Source organism: Schistocerca gregaria, chromosome 8 (genome assembly GCF_023897955.1).
Source record: "Schistocerca gregaria isolate iqSchGreg1 chromosome 8, iqSchGreg1.2, whole genome shotgun sequence".
NCBI classification, from domain to species: Eukaryota; Metazoa; Arthropoda; class Insecta; order Orthoptera; family Acrididae; genus Schistocerca; species Schistocerca gregaria.
In genome coordinates, this window is record NC_064927.1 from 488,747,941 (window position 1) to 488,773,882 (window position 25,942).

A 25,942-nucleotide genomic window follows, 5' to 3' on the forward strand; every position below is an offset into this window, starting at 1 on the left:
GCACATTGCCCTGACACAGCTCCTGGGCCGGATCGGATCCATAGTGAGATGATTAAACATCTCTCGTCTGACTACAAATGACATCTCATCCTCTTCAACCGGATCTGGTATGATGGCGTCTTCCCCTCACAGTGGCAGGAGAGCATCCTCATTCCAGTGCTAAAACCCAGTAAAAATCCACTTGATGTGGATAGCTATCGGCCCATCAGCCTCACCAACGTTATCTGTAAGCTGCTGCAACGTATGGTGTGTCGGCGGTTGGTTTGGGTCCTGGAGTCATGCGGCCTACTGGCTCCGTGCGAGGGCGGTTTCCGCCACGGTTGCTCTATCACTGGTAATCTTGTGACCCTCGAGTCTGCCATCCGAACAACCTTTTCCAGACACAAACATCTTGTTGCCGTCTTTTTTGATTTACGAAAAGCATATGACACCACCTGGCAACATCATATCCTTGCCACATTGTATGAGTGGGGTCTCCGAGGCCCGCTCCCTATTTTTATCCAAAATTTCCTGTCACTTCGTAGTTTCAGAGTCGCAAGTTGATGCCTCCTATAGTGCAACCCCCCCCCCCCCCCCCCCCCCCCCCCCCCCCTCCCCCAATATCCATGGGTCCCGCAGGGCTGTGTATTGAGTGTATCTCTACTTTTAGTGCCCATTAACGGTCTAGCAACGGCCGTCCATCTCACCTTCTCTGTATACAGAAGACTTCGGCATTTCGTACTGCTCCACCAGTATTGGAGTTGCTGAGCGGTGCCTACAGGGAGCCATCCGTAAGGTGCAGTCATGGGCTCTAGCCCACAGCTTCCAGTTTTCGGCTGCGAAGTCGTGTGTTATGCACTTCTGTCGGCCGTCGTACCATTCATAGAACCAGAACTTTACCTTAATGACAATCCACTCACTGTAGTGGAGACATATCAATTCTTAGGCTTGGTTTTCGATGCTTGATTGACTTGGCTTCCTCACTTTCGTAAGCTTAAGTGGAAGTGCTGGCAGCGCCTCAATGTCCTCAGCTGCCTGAGCAACACCAACTGAGGTGCAGATCGCTCTACACTGCTGCAGCTCTAGAGCCCTTGTTCAATCCTACCTTGACTAAGGGAGTGTGGTTTATGGTTCAGCAGCGCCCTCAGCGTTGTGTTTACTTGACCCAGTGCTCCACTGTGGCGTTCGACTAGCGACGGGAGCTTTTAGGATGTGTCCAGTGACCAGCTTCCTGGTGGAGGCTGGAGTCTCCATGGAAGGTTAGGTGTGCGCAACTGCTCGCCAGTTACATTGCACACATTTGTAGTTCTGCGCATCCGAATTACCGTCTCCTTTTCCCACCCACAATGGTTCATCTTTCGTATCGATGGCCCAGGTCAGGGCTTACAATTGTAGTTTGCAGAACTGGAGTCCTTGCCTTTACCACCTATACTTGAGGTCCATTCAAGTACACCTCAATGGTGTATACCTAGGCCATAGCTTTGCCTGGACCTTTCACATGGCCCTAATGACTCAGTCAACCCCACGGCTCTCCACTGCCACTCCCACTCAATTCTTGGCATTTACCGAGGTCAGAAAGCGGTTTACACAGATGGCTCGATGGCTGATGGTCGCTTCGACTTCGTGTATGTCCATTGAGGACATGTTGAACAGCATTCCTTGCCCAGTGGCTGCAGTGTTTTCACTGCAGAGCTGGTGGCTATATCTCACGCTTTTGAGCACATCCTTTCAATGCCTGGGGAGTCATTTCTTCTGTGTACTGACTCCTTGAGCAGCAGTCAAGCTATCGATCAGTGCTACCCTTGGTTCCTTTGGTAGCGACCATCCAGGAGCCCATTTATGCCCTGGAACAGTCCAGTTGTTCAGTGGTGTTTGTTTTGACCCCAGGTCACGTCATAATCCCAGGCAACCAGTCTGCCAACAGGCTGAGCAAACAGGCTACACAGAAACCGCTTATGGAGATAGGCATTCCAATAACTGACCTGCGTTCGTTTTTACGCCGCAAGATGTTTCGACTTGGGAGACAGAATGGCATAGTCTCAGTATGCACAACAAATGGTGTGCCATTAAGGAGACTGCGAATGTATGGAAGTCCTCCATGTGGGCCTCTCGCAGGGACTCAGCTGGCTCCGCATTGACCATGCTTGGGGATCCACGTCTACCTTCTGCACCGTGAAGACGTGCCTCGGTGCAGCGCCTGGTTAACAGTGGCCCATATTCTGGTGCACTGTCCCACTTTTGAGTGCCCTGCGATGAAATCTTGGGTTACCGGACTAGTTGACGCTAATTTTATATGTTGTCGCCTGATCGGCTGATTTAGTTTTATATTTTCTTCGTGAGGGTGGGTTTTATCATTTGATCTAAGTTTTAGCACATGTCCTTTGTCCCTCTATGTCCTCCACCATAGTGCTTTCCTGGTGGAAGTATTAATGTGTCATAGTGTGGCTGGCTTCTCCTTTTTATTCTTATGGTCAACCACCCGTGGTAATCTGCATTGTAGTTTTAATATCTTATACCTGTTTCTTGCATTTCTGCAGTTGTCTTGTCCCCTTTTGTCCATTTAAGTGTTTGTTGCCCTTCCATCATTCTTGTGGTTTTTCCTTTCATTCCGTTTTGTTTTGTAATTCTCGTTTGTTTTTTCTCACCCTTGTGGCATTGTTTTATTTGGAACAAAGGACCAGTGACATATCAGTTTGGTCCCTTCCCCTCTAAATCAACCAACCAATCAATGACTTTGAGATAACAGCTTCAAAATATATAGTAGGAATGATATTGGAAATTCCTTCCTTGTTGCAAAAAAATCTGTCACTGTCAAATTGAAATCTTCAATTTTACCCTCAAATGACTTTTCACAGGATAGCATCCCTAAAGCACTCAGTCGTTCTTTTTTCATGGTGTTTCACAGGAAAATTTTAATTCTCTTGAGCATTGAAAAGCATTTCTCAATTTCTAATATCAACATAGGTGTCGGCATTAGCAGTTTCAAAACTTTTAACAGTCTCGTCGAATGTGTAACAAAGTTCATCCTCTAGAATCAGCGAAAGAAACGAGACTATGTCAGCAACTGCTCTCAACTCAAGCTAACATAGAAGACTTGAAGCTCACCCCTCTAATTTCTTTTCTCCAGAAATGTATGTGTGTATGTAATTTGAAGGCATTTGTGTGGAAAATTTGTGATATATTTGTCAAACTGATTTGCATCAAATAAGTTGGCTGCAGTGAGATGTCCAGTGAACTGAAAACGTAATTTTGTTTCAGAAAGAATGGCAACGCACACTTCCAAAGCATCTCTCTTTTTTATGCCCATCAAAACTCTGTGGCTTCTTGGCAGGCATCGTTTTGTCATTTTCAAAACTAATATCTTTAAGGATTGAGTCAGTGTCATCTCTCTTGTTTTGCATTAACACTTCAAAGTTCTGGGTGTCTTGTTTTGCTTTCGTCAGTTCGGTTATCTTCTTCTGGAGATGATTAAAAAGTACATCTACATGAGGAATTATCTTAAAGAAAAATGATAGTCACAAAATGAATTCATTATCCTGCAGTCTTTGTTTGTATGAACCAACTTTTTCAGTAGTGTTGTTGTTTGTTGTGGTCTTCAGTCCTGAGACTGGTTTGATGCAGCTCTCCATGCTACTGTATCCTGTGCAAGCTCCTTCATCTCCCAGTACCTACTGCAACCTACATCCTTCTGAATCTGCTTAGTGTATTCATCTCTTGGTCTCCCTCTACTGTTTTTACCCTCCACACTGTCCTCCAATGCTAAATTTGTGACCCCTTGATGCCTCAGAACATGTCCTACCAACCGATCCCTTCTTCTAGTCAAGTTGTGCCACAAACTTCTCTTCTCCCCAATCCTATTCAATACCTCCTCATTAGTTACGTGATCTACCCACCTAATCTTCAACATTCTTCTGTAGCACCAATAGTAGAACATAATTTTATGCTCTCACTTGTTTCAGTGACTTCCATAACAGCAATAGGATCTTCTCTGTTTTCAAAAACATCTTTTACCACTACAGAGTGGTAATTCCATCTTGTGACACACACACGGGACAAGCTCTTTTTTTTTTAAAAAAAAATAATGCTATGCACACTTTTGCTTTGTGGCGAGTAAAAAAAAGAACAATGAAGTACCTGAAAGATGTGCAAAAAATATGCAGGCTTTGCGATTAACAGAGGCTGCCATAGATATAATAAAGTTGAACTGATGTGCATAACAATGAATGTAGTTTTCATTTGGGTATTTGTCTTTAATTAGTTTCTGCACGCGATTCGACTTGCCACTCATAATGTTTGCTCTGTCGTAGCTCTGAGCTATTAATTTTGCTCAGTCATCGCCAATTAATGGTGCAATTTCTTTCAGAGTATTCTCAGCTGTTGTTTAAACATTCTGACTTCCTGGATTAAAAAAGTTCCATAATCTTTCAACAGGTTTCCCTTAACACTATAACGAAAAATAATAACCAATTGAAATTTGCGAGTCACATCTGTATTTTCATCCGTGATGATTGCAACATAATCGGGACTTTTCTCTCTTTACGAACTTCATCATGGTACACTTCCAACATTCATTGTAGTAGTTCGTTCTGAAGAGTGTTAGAAATGCCTTCGAACACTGATGCTTGACTAAGATGAATGTGAAGATCTTTATTCTGTTCTGCACTGAAGTGAATTAGCTTACTGAAAATACCCTTATTTCGAGAGGCATCAGATTAATCGTGGCCCCTTAGAGCCAGTTCCAAAGCACCACAGAATTGAATATAGTTTACAGTTAAATTCAATATATCTTTTCTACATGTTTGCTGTGGCTGTCAGATGTCTGTCTGTATTGCGAATCTAATTTCTGCTGAAGGTTGGTTTTGGCTAGAAATGAAAGACAAGCACATATGTCACTTTGACATTTCATGTACTTTTATTTTAGACCATATTTGCCCAATATCAGTTATTTCAGTCTTAACCAATGAACATCTCCTCCAAATAACACACAAGGAAAACAGTGTTTCTTTCTTCACAGCCACGAATCAATTTGTTTTTTGGTAAATTTCCGATTCGAACTTAAGGCATAGATTTTTTGTTTGCTGCTGCAGATTCAGATTCGGGAGTGGCCTACCTAGTGTTTTTATCTGAATTTTTTTTTGCTGAGAGTCCTGTCGCTGTTGTTGTTGTGCTCATCAGTCCTAAGACTGGTTTGATGCAGCTCTCCATGCTACTTTATCCTCTGCAAGCTTCATCATCTCCCAGTACTCACTGCAACCTACATGATTCTGAATCTGCTTAGTGTATTCATCTCTTGTTCTCCCTCTAAGATTTTTACCCCCCACGCTGCCCTCCAATGCTAAATTTGTGATCCCTTGATGCCTCAGAACATGTCCTACCAACCGGTCCCTTCTTCTTGTCAAATTGTGCCACAAACTCCTCTTTTCCCCAATTCTGTTCAATACTTCCTCATTAGTTATGTGATCTACCCATCTAGAAACAACTTCCTGACACTTAAATCAATACTTGATGTTAACAAATTTCTCTTCTTCAGAAACACTTTCCTTGCCATCGCCAGTCTACATTTTATATCCTCTCTACTTCGACCATCTCCTGATAACGACGTCCTCTTGAGTAGTCCTCGCCCGGAGATCCGAATGGGGGACTATTTTACCTTCGGAATATTTTACCCAGGAGGACACCATCATGATTTAACCATACAGTAAAGCTGCATGCCCTCGGGAAAAATTACAGCTGTAGTTTCCCCTTGCTTTCAGCCGCTAAGTGACGTTTTTAATAACTCATTTACTTTGTTCATGTTTTCTACTTTCACAGTCAACTGAATTTTCCCTTACAGATAATACTGTGCACACAGCTATATATTGTCAGTTACATGATCTCATAATAACTACAACGTATTTGAACAGAACTGTATTGCATGAATATAAAGAGTATAAACAGAAATACTACACCACTGTTTGAAAAACAGATGCTCAACAGGTGGTGAACATGTTAGATTTCTTGTTCTGTTCCTATAGCCCTGCTGTTGTGAAATATGCCAATATTAAAATAATACCTCTTAGTTTCAAAATCTAAGGGCATAATTATTTCACATTGTATATAACTATTTATAATGATAATTAAGTTTATTATTTCTATTTGACTTAATTAAGCATTAATTTGCATTTAGGAATGCATTAGCTTGCAGAAAGATTATAGAACTGGGTTACAAGAAGTTTGTGCCCTGATGTATTCTAACGTGATCACTAGATGGCAGATCATGCTTCTATAGTTCTGCACTGTAATGCTCTCTGGCGGAAGGAATGTAAAGCTCTGAGCCAGAATGGCTGTGGCTCCATTTGCCACCATAAGAAGCGGTAGAAACTGACCACCGATCCTTTCTCACTGTGCTTATTAGAGCAGACGGTGCCAGTCTGCAGTTGACTCCAAGCTTCAGAAAACCACTGTGAGAATGCGCGCAGTGAAACACGCCTTTTCAAATCAGAATATACATACTCTGAAACAATGTTCTGGGTGCAATTCGTATAGATTTCTCTTTCTTTTTCATACAAGTGGGGCCACGGCACAGTGGCACTACCTCAGAAGCCGCCCCTGTTTGTATCACTGTGTGTTTACTCTGCAATGTGACCAGCAAGGAACTGTGAAGGCTGTTTGGCATGGTTTACATTTACACTTGCACAGATTTAAGTATTGCTTTTTGTACTAGCATTAGGTGGTGGGAACGATGTGTCTTTTTAGGGAAGTTTGCAGCCTATTTAAATGCGTTTATTTTGAACCAGGTGTAGGTGGTCCCGATTGATAACAGCTCTTTGTTGTCAGGATGATGTTGTGGAACCTGTAGAGTATCTTTCAGTGCTAGTAAAACACGGTTAGCGAGTTAGTATTTATTCATTCAGATATACAGTTGCGTGTCTTCTCGTCAGCCTCATCTGATGCCTCGTGTCAGTGACACAGATGAATTCTGTTGACTCCTGTTGTAGGCTCAGGTGCTAAGGCTTCCACTCCAGCAATCTGCCCGAAGTCTTGTGGCCTGAAGTCTGCTGTCTGCAGGTGAAGCCATAGCAAGAGATTATGTCCTCACACGGTCGTTACTGTCCTCGCTCATGCTTCAGAAAATGATGATGATTCATAGTGAATCATTGGGAAGTATCACACTGTCGAAAACCATGTACTTGGCTGATCCAGGCCCCAACAGACTGGTAGGCCAAGACACCCAGAAGTGTCTTTAGCAATGATCAGGAAACAGGCACCAGACAGCCCTCTTATCCAGCAGTGATGACAAAATTAGTGGAGCAAGCACTGCCAGATGTACTGGTGTTGGAAGACCCTTAGTCTCTCCATCAGCGATGTAGTAAGCGCCAGCCAGTGACAAGTTGCATTAGGGGACAGATGTGGTTACTTGGATGCTGTCATCTTGGAAACAGGAAGAATTGTGTTCATGAGAGGTGCTGGAACATGTAATACGTGGGTGTCACTACACCGTAATAATCATTAAATCTAGTGCTTCAGTACAAAAACCATCTATCGTGATGACCAATTCAATTCAGAGCTGGAGAACAGCAGTATTTATGAAGACAGGTGGGAAATAATGACATGAGACTCTTGTCTGTTATAACTGAATGTGGTCTGCTTCTTTACTAATGGTGAGCAGTCCTTATTCTCCTGTGTTTGTTTAATGATTTGTTACAGGCCACTAACTGCACTGTAACTGTCAACTCTGTGAAGTGTGTTATTGCATCTAAAGTATAGTTTATTGCTCCATGTAACAAGAGCTAATATATCTCTTGACTCTTCGTCAGTAAAAAAGACACACACACCATTCATACACACAAGCAAATACACCTCATGCACAGATGACCGCCAACTAAAAAACTGAAATAACTGATGTAAAATGACGCCGGCATGGTATTCGACATCACTTAGCATATACAAACTTTGCATGGTTAAGTTTCTTGACACCAAGGTCATGCTCCACACAACACATCTGAACTGATAAACAGGTCACAATTCATACCATATCTCCTGTTGCTGCCAAGTTCTGCTCATCTTGGCGGCTGATGGGAGTAACGAGCATTGTTTGTTCAAATAAAGGTATCATGACCAATCACAATCATTTCAAACTGTCTGCTGTGCATGAGCAGCTTCATGGATGTTGTGATCATCAGGACATCTTTGTCTAACCATATTTAGCATGTTTTGTCGTTTGGCTAGCTAACACCTTTGCCCAGTTTTCGTTGTTCAAAGCCTCAAATGTTTTTTATTTAAACTGAGTGCTAGTAACGTATTTTTTCGTACTTACGAAGGCATGTTTTTCGAGAATTTATTCTTCTTGTCAAGTGCAATATTTATGTAAGTATTTTATGTGTCATTTCACAAACTAACAATTTGAGTGATAGATTGTGTGAGAGTTGTTTTCTGTGTAATTGGGGAACACAGTACCGGATAATGTCAAAAAGACAACTACATTGCAAGAGACACAGAACAACACATATGCAAGTTCTGCACAGAATACTTAAGTAAATATTTTCACTAGGTAGTGAGAATGAATTCTCGAAATAGGTCTTGCTGAGCATCAAAAAATAAGTAACTGTTGCAGTGTTTCATTATTAAGATAAAAACATTGTTTATGATGCATGGAATTAAGTCGAAAATTTCTATTTCCCAGACAGTTACTATTTCTAGTTATATCAGTGGTTTATATTATATAATAAACATTTAGATGTAACTTCACCACTTTAAATGTTTTTTCCTCATTTTACATTTTCCAACATTTATTGGTCAAATAATAGGGAAGTGCAGTGTCTGCAAAAGAGATTGGTTGCAAAATATTTGTGTGACCCATCTTAAAATATTGCTCAGGTGAGTGGAACCTATTCAAAGTAAGACTAACAGGTGATACGGAATGTATACAAAGTATGGCAGCACGAAGTTTATTTGACCAATAGGAGATCTTCATGGAGATACTGAAAGAACTTAACTGGCAAACACTTGAAGGTAGATGCAAGCTATCTGTGAGAGCTTACTAAGGAAGTTTCAAGAACCAATTTTAAATGATGAATCTACAAATATACTAAAATTCTCTCTGTGTCACTCCTGTAGAGGTCACAAAGACTATCCTAATTACAGTGTGCACAGATGCATTTAAGCAATCATTCTTCCCACACTCCTTATGTGAATGGAGTGGGAAAAAGACCTAATAACTTGTATGATGGGAAGTACCCTCTGCCATGCAATTCACAGTCGTTTTCAGAGTACTGCTGTTGATAAGTGTAACTTTCTTGAAATACTCTCATTGGGAACAGATTTGCCAGTCTACTTCTTCAGATATGATTTCATAATGTTGTTGTCTAGTTTGGGAAAGGGGAATACTAAGTGCCAGAATCGTTGCAATGGTGTCACCATAAAAAAAATCATTTCTACTTTTTTAACTTACAGATACCAATGCCTCAGTAATACACAGTTGTGTTTGTACTGTGACTGTGTTGTAGTTCCTTATTCTTGGCATGGCTGGCACTTTATATATTTTTGTTGATGCTTTTTATCAACTGGATTGAGACGTTAGAAATGCTTCACCTTACAGTAGATTTGTCGCCCTGAATACTATCGCTGATACATTCCTCTAGTGCTCATGTTCTATTTTGGCATCATGGATGCAGACAAAAAAATAAATAAGCAGAAGGACACCATAAGTCATACAAACTGAACTCAATATTGTTTAGATCTACTGAACCTCATGTAGTGGGCACGAGACAGCAACCACATGTTTAATCAGCATAGCAACCATTGTCATACTGAAGTATTTCAGTAATCTAACTTGCATGTCTGTCCTACTTTTTGAAAATCCAAATACTGGGCAAACTTTTGAATACATGTCTTCTGTGAGAAACTCTTTCAGGCCAAAATTGAAACATTGAGACTTGGTCTCAAAAATAGGGTAAACAAAATACATTATGAAAGGATTACAGGCGGAGAAGAAGAAAACTATGCTAGAAGATGTGTTTATGCCCCAAAGAGGCTCAACTAAATCACAGTTGGGAGCATTTATTTCGTGTTTTCTTCGCAGTACAAGTCATATAAAACCATTTGTATAGCAAAAAAATGTAAAAACACAAAAAAGCCCTGTATCTTTGTCACAATAGCGGTGTTGTCAGAGGAACAGGACATAGTATATGTTCTGCAACTGCCAAAATCAACAAAGATTACAAATGTTACATACTCTTGTGGGAACTTAGGATATAATTTTATAAATATTTTACATAAATAGCAATCAGCAATTTTTGTGCTTTGCTGTGTTGAATGTAAATGCAAGTATCTGCTGTAGAACTAATAAGCATTCCTGCCCCCCCCCCCCCTCCCCCTCATGAATGCAACTTATTATTGTAGCTATGAGGTGACTGCATAAGTCCATACAATGATTTTGTGAGACGACAAATACGACCTGACCCATCATTGAAACCTTCTGGTTGAGTCATGTATACTTCTGTATCCAAAAGTCACCATACAAAACTGCAGTTCAGACATCAAATTGACCAAGTTCCAAATTTTCTTCTGTTGCAATCGCTATTACAGCATGAATGCCGCCATAAAGAGCAACTGGACTAAAAGTTCCATCAGCCTGGCATGTTGAAACATATTGCACGCAACCAAGTAAGCACAGTATCGATCAGTTGATCCATCAGGTCTATTTTTAATATGAAGTGCCCATCAATTATTGATAACACCTTTTTTTTCAGGTATTTTCTTCAGAGGCCTTCATTTCTTAGCTTTTATCGCATTAAACCGTTTATTGGAATTACTACTTTCCGTAGCTTTGTTGAAGTTCGGTGGTTCAAGCTTCGTTTTCGTCAGGCAAACTAATGTGTTTGCTTCTTGAGACTGCTGAGGGTGTTATCCTAATTATAGTTACTAAATTTCACTTGGGGACATATTTCATGAACTGGTCGACAATTTGGTAACTCATTCCAATATTCTTGGTCACTAGTCACAAGCTGATCAACAGTAGATCCCACTTTGCTCTCCATTTTCTTCAGGTATGGAATAAAATTTCAATTCTATCGAATTTCCAGTTGCACATAGCTTTTCTGGTTGAAAATCAACATTGCACAATTTCGTCACACGATGTTTCGATGGAATCCGCACTTTGTAACCATTGTTGTCAGTCACGTAGCCAATGAAATGGGCAGGCATAGCTTTGTCATCAAACTTAAAATGAAATTCTTTGACAAATAAACATAGCATTTGGATCCAAAAATTTGTAGAGAGCTGAAACACTTAAACATTTTGCCAGACCACAGTTTGAAAGGTGTATTACCTTCAGCATGTGACTTCCCAGTACAATTGAGTAGAAAAGCACGTGTGTCACTTGCACGAGCCCAAAATGATCTAGGTAATATGCTAGATGTTAACATTGAGTGAGCTAATTCAGCTATATTTTTATTTGCTTGTTCAGCAGCACCATTTTGCTCACACCCAAGTTCATGCTGTGTGCTGTCGTCAGGCAGAAGGTGGGCAAACAGTAATTAAAAGTAACACAAGAACTATGGAGTATATGCAAAACGTATAAAGATCTCTGGTAGGTGAGTTGGTAGGGTGTCAGATTGTCATGCTAAGGATCTTGAGTTGAAAACTCACTGATTGTAGTGTCTTTTTCCCCAATCTGTTTTTGCTGGGTTGAAAGTAACAAACCTAAGAGTACAAAAGAGGGAAACATTCCATGTGGGAAAAATATATCTAAAACAAAGATGATGTAACTTACCAAATGAAAGCATTGGTATGTTGATAGACACACAAACAAAAACAAACACACACACAAAATTCAAGCTTTCGCAACCCACATTGCTTCATCAGGAAAGAGGGAAGGAGAGGGAAAGACAAAAGGATGTGGGTTTTAAGGGAGAGGGTAAGGAGTCATTCCAATCCCAGGAGCGGAAAGACTTACCTTAGGGGGAAAAATACCTGTCCTTTCTTCCCCCCTAAGGTAAGTCTTTCCACTTCCGAGATTGGAATGACTCCTTACCCTCTCCCTTAAAACCCACATCCTTTCGTCTTTCCCTCTCCTTCCCTCTTTCCTGGTGAAGCAACCGTGGGTTGCGAAACTTTGAATTTTGTGTGTGTGTTTGTGTTTGGGTGTCTATCAACATACCAACACTTTTGTTTGGTAAGATAAACCTAAGAGTACATTTATATAGGTAGGTGTGGTGTTATCTATACAAATATGTGCTATAGGTTCGCTACTTTCAACTAACGAAGTGAAAGCAGACTGCCAAAAGAACATTGCTATAAACTCAGAAACGTCCTTTTACATGGCAGCAAAATATTCTCCCATATAACAATTTCACACGTAATCTGTTACTTTTTAATTACCAATTATGGATCTTCTAGTGGACATCAGTACACAGCACAAACTAAGTTGTTTGTTTTGGTTGATACTCGATTGACGCACAACATTTGGTACTGATCTGAGTGTCTTGACATCTGGACATGTAAGACAAAACTTAATACCATGCTCTTGTAGCACTGCAGCTACCATGTTACAATTACTTTCTCCTCCACCATCAGACCAAAGTACTTTTACCTTATGACCAACAGCATCACACTCCTTCAAAAATGTTTTCAAATTGTCAGCTGCTTTAGATTTATTTTGCATGAAATATATCCAAATGAAGCAAGAATAATCATCTCTCAAAATAAGATAGTAACGAAAACCATTTCTAGAGTTAGCAGACATTGGTCCATTAACGTCTGCATTGATCTGCCCACTGAAAGTTTGTGAACGATCTCTGGTGTGGCGAAATGGTTTGCGGTGGGATCTCCAAGAACACATCCATCACAAAATGATGTGGTATCAGAACACTTGAATGATATACCAAACCAAGAGAGCACATTTTGTACAAGTCGTTTATCTTGATGACAGAGTCTCTCATGCCAGCATTGCAGTTGTTCCTCTGAAGTTCATAAATTAATCATTACTTGTGAATATAGGCTGAACACACAAGTCTTCCTGTTATGACTATTTCACTATGTTGTTATCATAATTCACATTATATCCACGTTGTGCAGCTTGATGCACAGAGAAAAGTTGGTGTCTGATATTGGGTACGTACCAGTCACTTTCAAGCAAAGCAGTTGTCCCTCATTTGTTGAGGAATGTTTCAGTATGAATACTGCTAGCCCTACGGGCAAAAATAACTTCTTTGCCAGCTGTCTGTTACACATTGCGGAATCTGAAATTTTTCAAATGTATCGAAATGGTGTTCATTTGGTGAAATGTTCGAAATCCAAGCATCTGCACTATCACAATTAACATGAAGCAACAAGCTAGTGGCTGTTTGGTTTGCTGCTCACTTTTAAACTGGAACTCAAATTATTATTGTTGTTAGCTGTCGCTTTTACTTCTGTGGCCATTGCTTTAGACAGTTCGCGACAATATGTTCAGCTTTCTTGCATGTACGACTTTCTTTATTTCTTTCTTTGAATGTCATAACTCAACTGAAGCATCGTGTCTGCCATTCCACAAATCTTGCAGTCTCACGAATATCCTAGTAAATAAAAAAATAGTCTAGTGAATGAATACTATAATTATCACAACCTGAAACGTTCAAACCTGGTCCCATAATCTGTTGTGGTCAACTTAGGCTATAATTCATACAGTAAAAGGACGAAAACAAAAGGAAACTCTTAGGAGCAAAGAATGCCACACAACACAAAACTAAACACTACCGTAGTAGAGGACAGGAGCCGCGACTGCAAAAAAAAAAGAAAAGAAAATTCTTTCAAGGAAATTATTTAAAAGTATTTTTCGTAGATTTTTAACAGGGTCAGACCTGAAACTTTTTTGTGGCTACTTAAGTCACCATTTGCCTTCCAAACAAATTATCATATGGCCACCCTAGCATCTAGATGTATACCATACTTTTTGTGTGTTTCTTGTTTAGGCAGGAAAGTAATGAGGGCATAGTCATTAACATTTTCAATTTCTTTCATTGCATTACATAATTTTTGAGTGCTGTAGCATATATTTCCTTTGTATTTTGCAGGCAGCAAGAACTTTTCCAAGTACTGAAGGCATACTCAATCATGAACAAAACTGTTGGCTACTGCCAGGCACAGGCTCCAATTGCAGCTTTCCTGCTAATGCACATGCCAGCTGAACAAGCATTTTGGTGCCTAGTTTCCATTTGCGACAAGTACCTTGTGGGCTACTACAGTCAAGGAATGGTATGTATAGTGCTACTGAGACTTCTTGCATAGAAAAGAGTTCACAAAAATTAAAAGCCTGTTGGAAATAAAGATTGGGGGACTTAGATTCACACACTGTGAATAGGTTAGCAGCTTACAGTAATGCGCCTATGGAACCACCTGGAGAAAATTATTGTTTCATTAGATTTTTGAAAAAAGGGAGAGGGTTGTTTTGTAGTCAGTCCCAAGGAAGGATGTGAGAGGTACTTATAAGAGATGGAAAAGCAAGGTGTTGAAGATAATGAAGAACTTAACAACTTTATAAATTGTGGGTGTGTCTCAGAAGAATTGCCTGTCAGTTAAAATTACTTTCATTGATTTGCAGAAAGTTTCATTCATCTACATACATTTATACTCCGCAAACCACCCAACAATGTATTTCACAATGGAAAAGTGGACTGTTGGTAAAGAGGGAGAAATTTTGAAGAATATGTTGACATAGAATCTTGGTAGATTGGAAATTGGAAGAACCATATAGGAAATGGCTTTGATAGTCCTGTAAACACAGCATGGCAGATAATCCATAACATTGGCCAACTACAGAGTTTAGTGTTACATTCATTTCTTTAGGCAATAGCGTTGGATTTGCCAGCAGGGAGGGGGAGTGTGGAATGGAAAATAAAGTGGACTAGAATAAATCTAGTACTAGCTAAGATCACAATTTTTCTCTAGCACACCAATGATTTGGGTTTTGTGAAAGGAAATTCTGCATTAATGTCAAATCATAATAAAAATGTCCATGCTATTGTCAAAGATATTATCTTTGCATAATTCAGATTTCACTTGAAGCTGTATACTCTAGAAATGAGTAGATGTGCCTTTTAGGTTGTTTTGTACCCAAGAGATGCTGTAGCTACAACTATTACATGGTTTCATATTGGGAAAAACCTTTGTGGATCATTAATCTCATTTATGTTTAAATTTTCACTACTAAATTTTGGCAGTACCTTTTCCATCTGTACCATGACACAATTTTTAGTTTTGTAGTAGGCAGGTCCTTCAGTCCACTTATACTGTGTTGTATTGTGATCACTTCAAAAAATTGTTCAAATGGCTCTGAGCACTATGGGGCTTAACATCTATGTTCATCAGTCCCCTAGAACTTAGAACTACTTAAACCTAACTAACCTAAGGACAACACACAACACCCAGCTATCACGAGACAGAGAAAATCCCTGACCCCGCCGGGAATCGAACCCGGGCGCGGGAAGCGAGAACGCTACCACACGACCACGAGGTGCGGGCTGTGATCACTTCATTTGTTCTACTTATGCTTTTGGAACTATAAGGACCATCCACTAAAGAGACGTAAAGGTAGTAAGGTTGTGGAACAGAGCAAGTTTTGTGATGTCATGAGATGGAATTTCACATTACAAATCATTCATCAATGTGAACAGTGCTTGAAGTCTTGTTGGATTTCAGCAATGTGCTTTAAAACAGAAATCAGTACAGTGTGAAATGCCTTTCAGCTTTATGGGCTGAACTGAGCAGATACTATATTGTGATCCAACTGACATGCAGTATTTGGTGCTTTTAGAATTTGTAAATAATGAAAATGTATTGCTTCAAGGCACTGGACATTATAGAGACATCAAAATCACATTGTGTTCGATACAGTTTGTTATGAGAGTGACAGATGGTATAGGATGAACAGATAAACCTCTCCAAATGCTTTACTCGACCAATGATCGTGTGTATCTCCACTGTTCACGTAACAGTGAAAGCTTGGTTTGTTGTAATCTTGGAAGACATGGACATGAAACTTTGATGGCACCTCTGTTATGTATATGTATAAGTACGATGTCTCAGATTTACTGACCATGATTGATTAATGTTGTGTTTCTTAGTGTTCTGTCAAATAGTAGTTTCCAGTGTATGCACTAACTGACAGGGTTCGTTTCACAATCGAGAAGGTTGAAATGATAAAATGTATCAAATGAAAAATTTTATATGACTGACATAACACTGCCTTTGAAAATGACGTAAAGTCAAAATGTGCTAGGTTGTTGAAAAAATAAGTGTGCTCAACACGTAAGAAAAGTTATCAAAAGTACATCCACATGGTTGGTATTTTCTTGAAATGTCTGTTTAGTGACATGAAGCATGATTAGTGACATGAAGGAGATACATTTTTTATGTAGTCCAGCAAACAGGTCTATAAGGTTATGAACTGGCAATATTGAGAATGTAGACTACAACTTACCTCCTAGGTGAAGTGATTTGTGGTGGATAAGAATGTAAAAATTTGTGATAACTGCATATGTAGGCCTGTAAATTTTATTATTCCTTGAGAACAACAGCATTTTCATGCATATTGCAGTTGTTGTAAAGATACTTTGCATAAAAAGGAAACAACTCCTCAGAACACATCGTTAATGTGCAGCATGTTTGGTAGAGAGTTGTTTTCTTTATTTGGGGATCTAAGTTTGATTCCCAGTCACACACAAAATTTTTAACTCCTCGTGATTGTTTAAGTTCTCTGTGTGTTCAAATAAATTATCTGTAGTAGTTTATCTAGAAGGAAATTGAAAATGTTTGTAGTTCTGTTTTCCAATTTGTTAAGTACCTTTGAACCCATAGACACCTCAACAATATTCTTAGTTTTTCTTCAAGCATTTTGGAAAGTCACTAATGAAGTTAAATCATCCATTTCTGTGTGTACATTTTTTGGAAGCAAAATGTGTGTATATGGTGTACAGTGCACCACTGGAGCATGTTGTGGTTGCAGATCACATGGGTGGACATGTCACTTGTGACCATTTCTGAACACTCACCATCCATGTTGAGAATTGTGTCCATGTTTCTGTTTCATTCGTGCTTTAAAATTTAAGGTGATTTTCTCATGTTCGTGTGTTAATAAAAGAATGTATTAACGTGGTTTGTGGTATTTTCATAGCGGAATTTTTTTTGTGACTTTCCAGATTTATGATTTTGTATTAATGCACACTTTGAGATTGATCTAGTTGTTAAACGATGAGCACATAGATTAATTTTATTTTTGTAATTCTTTGACATGGCTTTTCCATATCTTTACATCTTATTCTTGTCGAAACTTGGTTTAATAATGAAGTATGCTTACAAGAGCTTTGAATAACATGCTGATATTTTATTGAAATGTCTGTTTAGTGACATGAAGCATGATTAGTGACATGAAGGAGATACATTTTTTATGTAGTCCAACAAACAGGTCTATAAGGTTATGAACTGGCAATATTGAGAATGTAGACTACAACTTACCTCCTAGGTAAAGTGATTTGTGGTGGATAAGAATGTAAAAATTTGTGATAACTGCATATGTAGGCCTGTAAATTTTATTATTCTTTGAGAACAACAAATATGTATATATACTTATTGGATGAGAAGTTGAGGAAACCAGGAGAGTTTGAAGAGAAAAGTACTGCCGTCCAGGGAATAAGTATACATTGGAAGTAACAACAGAGGGGAAGAAACCTAAAAACAAACCAAAGTTGAATAAGTTATGTGAAATTAAATAAATAATGAAGCAAGAGCAGAGCATTTGCAAAGTCAGAAACCAAGCAGAGGGAACATTTTAAGACATTGATAGATGAGTCTAGGGCAGTATAGTGGACAGGAGGTAAAGTTGAGACAGTGGAATTTGCTTAGATGATTGTTGGAACCAAGGGATCCATAGGATGAGAGTTCAGAAAAGCTAATATAGGGGGAGTGCCCAGTTGGTATTAGCCATAAAGTAAGAGTTGAAAGTGGCTCTCTGGTGTGGTCTGATATGTCCAGGCAACATTTTTTGACTGACAATTAATTGGAATGGACAACAGGATCATTGTGCATGGTGATTTCAATAGGTCCTTTTCATTTGCTAGAGTAATAAATAATTGTATGAGACAAATTTAAGAAGTAGTGAGTAGATGGCTTGGGCTGGACTTACAAGTGTTCAAACGTACATGATCAATGGACCATTGGGTTGGAAGCAAAAAGGGTGTAAGCATGAACCAGTAATATTGTACGGTATGGGGGAGGCGAGGCAGATAAACAATTTTAAGGATGCAAGAAATATATTAGACTGAGGACACAGATGAATAGCACGACTGCAGGGACTTATCCCTTGCACGCTTCCTATGAGACCCATATTCACAACTGTTCACAATCTGTGCACATTCGCACAGACGAAGGTCAATGGCCAGGAAGAGCACAGGTTGTCCGAACTCTTATGCGAATCACCACCTTAGTGTGCACGTGTAATGAGTAGATTGGCAAATACCTATTAGGAACTTTACATATGTAGATTGTGGACAGTTGGGAATATGGGTCTCACGGGAAGTGTGCAAGGGATAAGTCCCTGCAGTCGCGCTATTCACCTGTGTCCTCAGTGGCTCAGATGGGTAGTGTGTCTGCCCATGCAAGCAGGAGATCCCGCGCTCGAGTCCCGGTCAGGGCACACATTTTCAGCTCTCCCCACCGAGGTATATCAACAACCCCTGTCAGCAGCTGAGGGCTTCAGTTAATTATCATGTGACGAAATGTAATTCAGTTTCTGCAGGACGGTGCATTTGAGTTGTTGAAGTCAAAGGTGGTATTACATTTTGGCTCTTACCATCTGAGGCAGTGCAGTATTTTAGACTTCGAACTCGTATTCAGGAGCAGCAGGGTTCAAATCCCCATCCAATATTTTTAGTGAATACCCTAAATTTACAATTTTAAAAAGAACACAGCCTGTTTCTTTTCCAATTCTCTTGAAATCCATCTTTTGCTTTATATGTGATAACCATGTTGTCGACAGGACAGTAGACCTTAATTTTTCTTCCTTCTTTAATGTTGACTACTGCAGTAAATGTGAGAATTAGTAGATATAACAAGTTTGTTGGAGATAGAGGGGGTCCATTCTGTTTGTATAACCTTTTCAAACTCATCATCATAGTGGGCTAGTGGCTTTGTGTACAGTGTATGAAAGTATCCAGACAATAAGGAAGAAGTTTTCATTGATGGGGAGTTTGCTATTGTTGAGGTGGAGAGACTGCTAAAAATATGTCGGGACCATGTCAGAACTTGAGAATTTTGGGAAATTGGCTATATCTATTGTTGATACCATCCTTTGGTATGCTTATCAGAATAGAACTACACATGACATTGTTCAACAAAGTGTTGTGTTTTATTACATAGACCACTTATTGTGAGAAAAACCATTTGGTAGCAGTGGTGGAGTCAGAAAGTTTAATACTGACTACTGTAGGATTACAATATGTATTACAGGATTACAGTATATACATTACAGGTGCTAAAGCAAATAATTAAAAGCTGTATGATTGTGAATGATAACCCGTTGCTTTTTCCAGGAAACATTGCAGCTAGATGGTGACATTTTGTTTGGACTACTTAAAAAAGTTTCTCCAAGTGTTTATAAACACATAGTAAGTATGGTATAGCAGTTTTTAGTCATTGCAATGGTGTAGTCTGATAATACATGTCATTTCATGTCATTTATTTATTTATTTATATTTTTTTTACAGAAAAAGCAAAAAATTGAACCTATTTTATACATGACTGAATGGTTTCTTTGTGTGTTTACAAGAACACTTCCATGGGACACAATCCTTAGGGTGTGGGATATGTTCTTGTGTGAAGGTAAGCAAACAAAATGCTGCACCACTTAGAAAATAATTATTAATTTGTTTCCATAATGTCACCTTAAAACATGATATATGCCTTTATGTAGTTCATTATAACATCCCTAATTTTAACTTACACTTTGCTTGAAAATAATAGGATAGGCTACAGAAATTTGGAGCAATATTTGTAAATAGATCTCTATGGAATAACAGTAGTGATATACGAAGTTCCTTGTCTTCCAGCAGGCACCTCCCTACTAGCAGATAGGGAATTCTCGTCCAATATGGTGGGTACCAGGGAAATAGAATACTGAGGGTGGACCAAAAGAAGCTTTGCTGTTTTCTATTATTATATCGGTTTATGCGAGCCTAAAGGAAGAAAGCCCTGAGAGTAAATTAAATGGTCCTCCATGTTTGGGTTTGTGTAGCAGGCCAGCTTCTCGGCACCTAAAAAAATGAAATGCTGAAAAACCCTATAAAATGTGTTGGAAAAGCTGGAACTTTGGATGACAGTCTAATGATGGAGGTTTGGGTTCTGGCATATGTGAGGTATTTCTGCTAAACTGAATGAGTTGACCACAGAACGTAGCACACTCAAAATTGATGTTACTATATTTTCGTAAACAAAGTTGAAAGATAGAGGAGAGAAAGAGCTTGGTAAATATGTATACATTCGAAATGATATAACCAAAGCAGGAGTTTCTATTATGATAGAGAAAATTATAGAAGAAAATAATTGGAAATCGGTAATTTATTAGCAATGTATTGATATAGTTCAAATGACACTATTTGATAGGAAAGTTGGGATTATCGCAGTATGTACACCCATGAGTGATATAAATGACCACAAGAATGGGGCAACTCTTAGAGAGACAGAGAGAAACTAAAAATCCCAGGAAGTAAAGAACTGATTATTATGGAGAATGCAAGAGTAAGAATGAGGAATCATGTAGGATAGTGGGAAAATGCGAATAACAGTATATAATGACAATGGAGAACGACTGATGAAAAAGTTTTTAACACAGTTTTTTTTTAATACAAGTACATTCACAAATATATTTGGTAGCAGAATACCGGATTATAGATTATATATATCCATTGGAGGAAGAAGTACTTTTGAGGTGGCTGATATGAGACTTTATGGAGATTACTAGTGAGGATCAGTCTCTATCAGTAACTGTTTACTGAGAGAGAAGTGTTTCTGGCTTTGGAAAACAGCAACAAGATTTGTACCTTTCTTAAAAGTCCTTAAAAGCTCTTAATTTGTATACCATGTTATAAAAGTACTTGTAAGTGCTTATTTTGTCCTTTTTTTTTTTAGTTGCAGTCCTGAAAGGTCGTTATTTTAATCTTGGCAATTGTATTCATACTTTAAAAAAGATTAACTTGTGAAGTTAAAAAGGCGAAAAAAGGATGGATGCATGGGTCGAAGGCCAAAGCAGTTATGATGGTCACTCAGCTGCATGACATGTAGGGCGAGAGGGGCAGGCTGCCCCTCCCCCCCCCCCCCCCCCTCCACTACCACCACAGGCCTGTAGAACATAGTGGGGGTATGATTACATGCGGTACTGGCAAGTGACACTGCTTGCTGTATGTAAACTCATTACTGCAGTGCTAGTGCAGGAAAATACTATACATAGGCCGCAGTGGTACTATACATTGGCTGAAATGGCAAGGGACACAGAAACCTTAACTAAATAGTACACCTGTGACAAGAAAATATATGTGGCAAAGTTGTTGTTGTTGTGGTCTTCAGTCCAGAGACTGGTTTGATGCAGCTCTCCATGCTACTCTATCCTGTGCAAGCTTCTTCATCTCCCAGTACCTATTGCAACCTACATCCTTCTGAATCTGCTTAGTGTATTCATCTCTTGGTCTCCCTCTACAATTTTTACCCTCCAATACTAAATTGGTGATCCCTTGATGCCTCAGAACATGTCCTACCAACCAATCCCTTCTTCTGGTCAAGTTGTGCCACAAACTTCTCTTCTCCCCAACCCTATTCAACACTTCCTCGTTAGTTATGTGATCTACCCATCTAATCTTCAGCATTCCTCTGTAGCACCACATTTCAAAAGCTTCTATTCTCTTCTTGTCCAAACTATTTATCGTCCACGTTTCACTTCCATACATGGCTACACTCCATACAAATACTTTCAGAAATGACTTCCTGACACTTAAATCGATACTCGATGTTAACAAATTTCTCTTCTTCAGAAACGCTTTCCTTGCCATTGCCAGTCTACATTTTATATCCTCTCTACTTCGACCATCATCAGTTATTTTGCTCCCCAAATAGCAAAACTCCTTTACTACTTCAAGTGTCTTATTTCCTAATGTAATTCCCTTAGCATCACCCGACTTAATTCGACTACATTCCATTATCCTCGTTTTGCTTTTGTTGATGTTCATCTTATATCCTCCATACAAGACACTGTCCATTCCGTTCAACTGCTCTTCCAAGTCCTTTGCTGTCTCTGACAGAATTACAAAGTCATCAGCGAACCTTCAACTTTTTATTTCTTCTCCATGGACTTTAATACTTACTCTGAATTTTTCTTTTGATTGTTTTACTGCTTTCTCAATATACAGATTGAATAACATCGGAGAGAGGCTACAACCCTGTCTCACTCCCTTCCAACCACTGCTTCCCTTTCATGTCCCTCGACTCTTATAACTGCCATCTGGTTTCTGTACAAATTGTAAATAGCCTTTCGCTCCCTGTATTTTACACCTGCCACCTTCAGGATTTGAAAGAGAGTATTCCAGTCAACATTGTCAAAAGCTTTCTCTAAGTCTACAAATGCTAGAAATGTAGGTTTGCCTTTTCTTAATCTAGCTTCTAAAAAAGTTGTAGGGTCAGTATTGCCTCACATGTTCCCATATTTCTACGGAATCCAAACTGATCTTCGCCGAGGTCGGCTTCTACCAGTTTTTCCATTCGTCTGTAAAGAAGTCGTGTTAGTATTTTGCAGCTGTTACTTATTAAACTGATAGTTCGGTAATTTTCAGATCTGTCAACACCTGCTTTCTTTGGGATTGGAATTATTATATTCTTCTTGAAGTCTGAGGGTATTTCGCCTGTCTCATACATCTTGCTCACCAGATGGTAGAGTTTTGCCAGGACTGGCTCTCCCAAGGCCGTCAGTAGTTCTAATGGAATGTTGTCTACTCCCGAGGCCTTGTTTCGACTCCGGTCTTTCAGTGCTCTGTCAAACTCTTCACGCAGTATCGTATCTCCCATTTCATTTTCATCTACATCCTCTTCCATTTCCATAATATTGTCCTCAAGTACATCACCCTTGTATAGACCCTCTATATACTCCTTCCACCTTTCTGCTTTCCCTTCTTTGCTTAGAACTGGGTTTCCATCTGAGCTCTTCATGTTCATACAAGTGGTTCTCTTATCTCTAAAGGTCTCTTTAATTTTCCTGTATGCAGTATCTATCTTACCCCTAGTGAGATAAGCCTCTACATCCTTACATTTGTCCTCTAGCCATCCCTGCTTAGCCATTTTGCATTTCCTGTCGATCTCATTTTTGAGACGTTTGTATTCCTTTTTGCCTGCTTCATTTACTGCATTTTTATATTTTCTCCTTTCGTCAATTAAATTCAATATTTCTTCTGTTACCCAAGGATTTCTACTAGCCCTCGTCTTTCTACCTACTTGATCCTCTGCTGCCTTCAGTACTTCATCCCTCAGAGCTACCCATTCTTCTTCTACTGTATTTCTTTCCCCCATTCCTGTCAATTGTTCCCTTATGCTCTCCCTGAAATTCTGTACAACTACTGGGTCTTTCAGTTTGTCCAGGTCCCATCTCCTTAAATTCCCACCTTTTTGCAGTTTCTTCAGTTTTAATCTACAAATCATAACCAATAGATTGTGGTCAGAGTCTACATCTGCCCCTGGAAATGTCTTACAATTTAAAACCTGGTTCCTAAATCTCTGTCTTACCGTTATATAATCTATCTGAAACCTGCCAGTATCTCCAGGGTTCTTCCATGTATACAACCTTCTTTCATGGCTCTTAAACCAAGTGTTAGCTATGACTAAGTTGTGCTCTGTGCAAAATTCTACGAGGCGGCTTCCTCTTTCATTTCTTAGCCCCAATCCATATTCACCTACTACGTTTCCTTCTCTCCCTCTTGCTACACTTGAGTTCCAGTCGCCCATGACTATTAAATTTTTGTCTCCCTTCACTATCTGAATAATTTCTTTTATTTCATCATACATTTCTTCAATTTCTTCATCATCTGCAGAGCTAGTTGGCATATAAACTTGTACTACTGTAGTAGGTGTGGGCTTCGTATCTGTCTTGGCGACAATAATGCGTTCACTATGCTATTTGTAGTAGCTTACCCGCATTCCTAATTCCTATTCATTATTAAACCTACTCCTGCATTACCCCTATTTGATTTTGTGTTTATAGCCCTGTATTCACCTGACCAAAAGTCTTGTACCTCCTGCCACCGAACTTCACTAATTCCCACTATATATAACTTTAACCTATCCATTTCCCTTTTTAAATTTTCTAACCTACCTGCCCAATTAAGGGATCTGACATTCCACGCTCCGATCCGTAGAACGCCAATTTTCTTTCTCCTGATAACGACATCCTCTTCAGTAGTCCCTGCCCGGAGATGCGAATGGGGTACTATTTTACCTCCGGAATATTTTACCGAAGAGGTATCAATCTACAATTTATCGGCCACCCCTACATGGCACATATTTGGTTTCTTTCTAAAATTGTGATTAAAATGCGTGGAACGTGTGCGTTTAGCCAACTGTGGCAGCGACAAGACAATTATAAACAAGTAAATGTTATTTTACATCATATATAACTTGATTAGAATGATTTGACTTATGTGGAATCATTAATGAGTTGGTAATAAGTTTCATCTGTAACTACTTGCATAATAATTATGTTTAATATCTGCGAAAGTAAGTGATAAAATATATGGGAAAGGTGAGGTATAAATGAAGCAAACATTAACGATAAAACAAATGGTAAAAGATTAGTGTGCAGTCACGATCACTCGAAACTGTCAAAATTTATCGGAAAGGTGAGGTACTTTGCAATCAAAAGCATAAAAATAAAAGTAACAAAGGTTGGGGTAAATTACTTGTGCACTGCACTTAAACCGTGCTAAACCCACAAATTATATCGCAAAACTCGTAATTTCGCGAGCACTTACATTATATAGATGGACACAAAGATGTAGAATTCTCATAGCAAGTTGATTTCAGATTAAAAAGTATGAATTATAGACCAAATCGTTCAAAGTCAATATAGCAGAAGATGGAGTGTTGAATGGCAACTGTCAAGACCCAATGAGGATGGAGCTGGGTACGTGACGGGAGAGCTGCGCCGCCAGCAGTTCTAACCACAAACTGGAACACTACAGCACACACACATTTAAGAGCATTGCAGGCACTGTGTAGCAGACTGTACAGAAAGCTTGATGTATTACCTCTATTTGATATAACATTGGCAGTGACAGGAAGGCATCGAATTGTCTGGCTGGAGGCACGTTTTTTTTTTTTACTTCTAGGCTCCTAAAACTTACAAAACACCAATTCCAGGGAAGCTGTTCAAAGAAAGTACTTGCAAAATTGCGGTTTTGAGATATAGTTCGTAGTTGTAACACGCGTCTGAAAGAAGAAATTTGCCATAACTCGTAAACTTAAGACATGCCAATATTTTTTTTTTTAAAAACTGATTTAGGTGTTTATATTAATTACCAAGAGTATTACTAAAAAATAATACCAGCACATTTTTCTTTTCTTCTGTGATAGAAACACATTGCGAAGGTGAAACAGCAAGGAAGCATGCTACTTTTTTTACCCTACCACAGGAACATTACAAAGTGTGGACCATTTACTTTTATCTTATAAAGACTTGCACTCAAATTCAGAAACAAATGAAGCTTCAAGCTTTATTTATAAACATGTTTACTCATAGTGAAATAGTGAAACACTTCACCTGTGGAGAGGAAAAAAATGTGCCCATCTAATTTGTTTTGGTACTACACCACATTTCAAACAAACTTTGTTTAAATACTTAGATTGTGTAGATAAGTACAGTTTTATTTGGTGAAACTTTAAATAGCTCCACCCAGGCTGAGCAGGTGGATGTTTCAGTTAC

General features: G+C 39.1%; 1 protein-coding gene across 1 annotated transcript in view; it reads left to right on the forward strand.

The window, feature by feature from the left end:
• The window catches only part of LOC126284257 (TBC1 domain family member whacked), an 83,035-nt gene that overhangs the window by 44,839 nt on the left and 12,254 nt on the right, over positions 1–25,942 (forward strand). The window contains exons 5-7 of the mRNA XM_049983058.1: positions 14,013–14,193; positions 19,524–19,598; positions 19,698–19,812. Of these exons, the coding sequence (XP_049839015.1) occupies positions 14,013–14,193; positions 19,524–19,598; positions 19,698–19,812 (371 nt within the window). The remainder of the gene's footprint in view (positions 1–14,012; positions 14,194–19,523; positions 19,599–19,697; positions 19,813–25,942) is intronic.